The 5,131-nt window shown below is 29.3% G+C and overlaps 1 protein-coding gene across 1 annotated transcript; it reads left to right on the forward strand.

The window, feature by feature from the left end:
• Positions 1-431: 431 nt before the first annotated feature.
• Positions 432-1,306, forward strand: LOC107433504 (receptor-like protein EIX2). The gene is made up of 2 exons (XM_016044789.3): positions 432-824; positions 1,283-1,306. The coding sequence occupies exons 1-2, from the start codon at positions 432-434 to the stop codon at positions 1,304-1,306; spliced, it is 417 nt and encodes a 138-aa protein (XP_015900275.3).
• The last annotated feature ends 3,825 nt before the right edge of the window (positions 1,307-5,131 follow it).

Here is a 5,131-nt window from a genome sequence, read left to right on the forward strand (position 1 = left end):
ACTTGGATAGGGAAAACACTCCCATATCTTTTAATCCTTAACCTCAGATCCAATCACTTCTATGGCAACATCCGGCCGTGTGTTTGTGATCTGCTACGGCTTCAACTGTTAGGTTTGTCCATAAACAACATCTTTGGAAGTATTCCAAAATGTCTCAGCAATTTTTCTGCAATGAGAACTATCAATATTGCAGATGTTATGCCCGTTATGCATTATTATGATAGTGATCATTCTGGTGCTCCAATGTCGAATAGTGGGACTTATGAAGATGAGATAGAAGTAAGATGGAAAGGGATTCTCTCGGAATATGGAAGTACTTTGAGACTTGTAAAGGGCATAGATCTTTCAAGCAACTGAATGGGGAAATTCCAACAGAAATCACTGAGCTCGTCGGAGTGATTAATTTCAACTAATCCAGAAACAATCTCAGCATGGCTTTGATTGATCGGCTTAGTTTGTTGGACTTTTCGAACAACAACTTGTCAGGAAAAATTCTAACAAGCGCTCAGCTCCAAAGCTTCAATGCAGATGTATATATGGGGAATGCCCGACTTTGTGGAGCTCCCCTCCTTGCAGAATATACAGAAGAAGAAGAACCAGGTACCCCTTTTGGATTAACTACTGAAGCTGAAGAAGATCACAACAACAACTCTATAGACTATGGATTTAATGTGAGTATGGAGGTTGGATATATGGTTGCATTTTGGGGAGTTTTTGGGAGATGGATCTATTTCAAACTCTTAAACGATTTGGAAAGTTGGATTTATGTTATGGCTGCATTGCACAAGGCAAAGTCTATCAGGATATACTCCGAGGTTAACAGGGTAAAATTTCCTCTCTTGAGTTCATACCTATACATAATAATCTAGCAACCATTAATTTTCGATTGATTGTATTTTCAATTTGTAATTATATATGTATTGCTGTTTGGGGTACAAAGATTTGAAATTAAAATTTTTGTACAAGGAAACGGTATTGGTTATAATTAATGTTCTTCCTTTGTTACTGCCCATTAACATATACTATAATATATCTGACATGCCTGTCCATAACACATTTTATTCCTTCTACCGATGTCAATAGGAAGTCAAAGAAACTGATATTGATAACTGGGGCTGAATAGTTTAATGTTCACCTTTCTTTCTCCCATTTTTTTTTTTTTTTTTTTGGAATAATATTGATCACTTTCTGTAGGTATGTCGGGTATGGCGAGGTTTTTTGCCTAATGCAGCCTGTCATTTAATTCTTTAAATTCACTGTCTGCATACTGGTCTGCTTGCAGGTGTGCTATCGACAGCTTCTCTGAGACAAGGTCAGAAAGAAGAATAGACTGACCACAAGATGCAGAACCGGAAGAAGTCCACAAAGAAAGAGTGGAATGATTTTACAGAGAAAATATTATTCTCTGCTGGATTTACTGCTTTCGTACGGTTCAACATGTAATTTACTTTTACACTTTTTGAGGCAACGCAAAAGGTACTGTAAATATTCAAGTGCACTATTGCATTCAAAATATATATTTGGGGAGATGTTTACAAAACTGTCAGTATGTGCATCCCAAGCAGCATTCTATTTGTGTTGATTTTTTATTTGTTATTTTCGGGTTGGTACATTGATGGGGATGGGGAATTTATTTATAGCACATGAAGAATAAAATATCGTTAACGAGCGAATCGGTGGTCTCATTAGTCTACGCCCCAACAATCACTAATAACAAAATATGTACAAAGTCATTTATACCCTTCTATCATTTAAACTAACAGATGAAGGTTAACGGCACAGGAGTTGAATGATGAATTTTAAAAGTGCTGGTGGCTGTATTATATTTAGACCAAACTTGAGGAAGGTTAATGAAATTAATCAATTTACATTTTACTGAGTTACATGAAACATGCTAAACATAATCTTCAATTGGTTAATATTCAAAAATTTGGTAATAATTGGATCAATGTGCACCAAATAAAAAATAGAGGCTCGATAAATACCTTCCCCCCCGACCCGCACAATATAACCTTTTTGTGTTGTGATTTGAAAATTAAAGAAACCTTTTTTATTATTATTATTTTAAAATTAATAATTAAAATTTTGGACCTACCATCTTTTTCTCAAGTATATATATATATATATATACATTTCTAACTTTCCTAAAATATATAGTATATATTTTTCAAAACTAAAAAATTTCACTTTCTACTTGAGAAAATTTTTCACTTTTATATATAAATTAAGTAATTTATTTAAAGAACAATACGACATAGAAAAACTATTGTTAAATTATTAAGCAAGTTATTTAATTTTTTTTTTTTTTGGTTTAAGCTATTTAATTTTTTTTTGGTTTAACTTATTGCATATAAAATATCCAACAATAAAAATTAAAATAAAAAAGTTACTGAACATATATATGTACAACTGAACGCCCCAAATTTCGTTTGGGTTGTTTATGGCCTTTATCCTCTTACTGTCGTTGGCTCCAACATTGTCCATCAATTTGTCTTAATGGACGATGTACATATATTTGTTAAATGACTTTGTGCACATTTGTTATTTCTTTTTTTCTTTTAAATTGTGATACCATTGAATTAACTAAAAGATATCTAGAGAATACATAATTGTGAATGACTAATTCAAATAAAATAACTTGGAGATTTCACCTTGAATTACTTAATAGCAACAAATATATAAGCCAAGTTAAAATAATCAATTAACTGATAACATAGTAGATTTATATGGCTACATAATAACACCAAATGTATACATTTTACTATATTCGTATGGCTACATAATGACACCAAATACATAAGCCAAAAACTTGATGAATGTTGACGTGTCGAACAAGACTCGGTTTATCCACGGTAAGACTTTGAGTGTTTCCATGCTGACTTTAATACACGTATATTATAAGTCAAATGTGTATATATATATATATATATATATAAGAGATTATTGCACTTTAGTATCTTTTAAAATTATTTAATTTTATTTTGAGGGCATTAAAATTAATTTTGTCAGACTGATATTCTTGTTTTCAAAATTCATATAAATCAGTCCAATTTGATTAAAATAGATGGAAACCATCAAATAGGGGCCATTTACAATACATATAAATTCCAAATATAATTTTTAATTTATTTTTCAAATTTTCTATTTAAAAAATTTAAAAAAACTCAAAGAGCCTGAAAAAAAATTACCATATCTTCAAAAAAAAAAATCTAAAAGCTCAAACAAAAGCCAGATGGTAAAAAAAATAATTCTAAATGTGCAATAAAAGATACCATATATTCAAAAAAAAGTCTAAAATCCCAAAAAAAAAAAAAATCAAATGTTCAATTAAAACAATCAGATAGCTCAAAAAAATATTAGATTCTCAAAAAATTTGAGACCCCAAAAGAAATACTAAATGGTTAAAAAAATTCTGAATACCACAAAGAAAATACATATGATAAAAAAATTCCCAGAGCTTGAAAAAATACAAGATGGTCAAAATTCTAAGAGTAAAAAAAATAACAAATGGTTAAAAAAGTTTCAAGTGTCTTAAAAAAAAAAAAAAAAAAAACATAAGGTAAGATTAATTCTTAAAGCTCGAAAAAGAAGCCAGATATTTAAAAAAAATTCTTAGAGCCTAAACAATAACCATATTGTTAAAAAAATTTTGAGTGACAAAAAAAATACTAAGTGGTGAAAACAAATTCAGATAGGTAAAAAAAAGAAAATATTAAATGTTCAAAAATAATTTTGATGGCACTAAAAAATATTCGATATTTTTATCAAGCTCTAGGAAACTTTTTTTTTTATTATCTGTTATTTTTTCGGGCATTCAAAATTTTTTTAATCATTTGGTATTTCGTTAGACGCTCAAATTTTTTTCTACCATATGGTATTTTTGTCGTGCTCTCAATTTTTTTTTTTACAATCTAATAGTTTTTTTTAATATCTAGTAATTTTTTTGGACTGTCAGCTTTTTTGAACATCTTTTTTTTTTTTTTTTTTTTTGTCACTCAGATTTTTTTTTAACCAATGGCGTTTTTTTGGTGCTCAGTTTGAACATCTAGTACTTTTGAACATCTGATAATTTTTATCATACTTTCAATTTTTTTACCATTTGGTATTTTTTGGGCTCTATGATTTTTTTTTTCTTTTTTTGAATATCTAATACTTTTTCGAGACTTCAGAATTTTTTTTTACCATGATATTTTTATGGTGCCCTTAGAATTTTTCAGCATCTAATTTTTTTGGGCCATCAATTTTTTTTAATAGCAGATTTTTTTTTTTTTAAAGATTCTGAAAATTTGTATTGAACATTTGGTATTTTTTTTATGCACTCAAAATCCTTTATAACTATCTGGTATTCTTTTTATGATCTCGAAATTTTTTGAATATCTAATATTTTTTATTGTGCCCTCAGAATTTTTTTATCACTTGATTTTTTTTGAGCTCTCAAGTTTTTTTTTTTTTTTAAAACATCTACTATTTTTTTCTTTAAGCATTGAGAATTTTTTTGAATCTTTTAAATTGGTAAATCTAAAAAATAAATTAAAAAAATAAGACATGGGGGTCATATGTTAGGCTGTCAGGACCCGTCTAAAATTCCTCATTGGAACCCTAGACAAGTCCTGATCCAAGGAAAACCCTATCGGACCCTCCAATGGAAAATCTGGCAGAACCTCCCCTAAGGGTTGGACTTACCACAATTTTTCTGCACTGAAAATACATTTCTATATACATCCCTTATTCCTCCCACCTTACTACAATATATTTCTACAGATTTGCAGCACTCCAAGTAAATGACAAGGAATCAATATATGATTCAATAAATATATGTCCAATTAGTATACAGAGCATTATACAAATAAATATGAAATTAATACAATGACAGATGAAGCAATACAAGATGGAGAGGAAAAAAAGAGGAAATGCTTCTTGGACTTTCGGCAATGAACTGAGAAGTCGGGTTCACCCCGGACGATCAACGTCTTCCAACCTGGGCCTAGGGGAATGGAATTTAAAAATATGATATGCTAATCATTTCAATGAGTGATCCTATCTACTATACAATTATAATATTAATAATATTAATAATATAATAATAAAAGAAATTTAATTAATCAATACCAAACAATTAAATAAATAATTA

The sequence above is a fragment of the Ziziphus jujuba genome, chromosome 3 (assembly GCF_031755915.1).
Source record: "Ziziphus jujuba cultivar Dongzao chromosome 3, ASM3175591v1".
NCBI classification, from domain to species: domain Eukaryota; kingdom Viridiplantae; phylum Streptophyta; class Magnoliopsida; order Rosales; family Rhamnaceae; genus Ziziphus; species Ziziphus jujuba.

Excerpts from the sequence above, each read along its gene's own strand:
- LOC107433504 (XM_016044789.3), top strand. The coding sequence starts at position 432 with ATGGCTTTGATTGATCGGCTTAGTTTGTTGGACTTTTCGAACAACAAC. Across the intron at positions 825-1,282 it reads TATACTCCGAGGTTAACAGG|GTGTGCTATCGACAGCTTCT; the intron begins GTAAAATTTCCT and ends GTCTGCTTGCAG.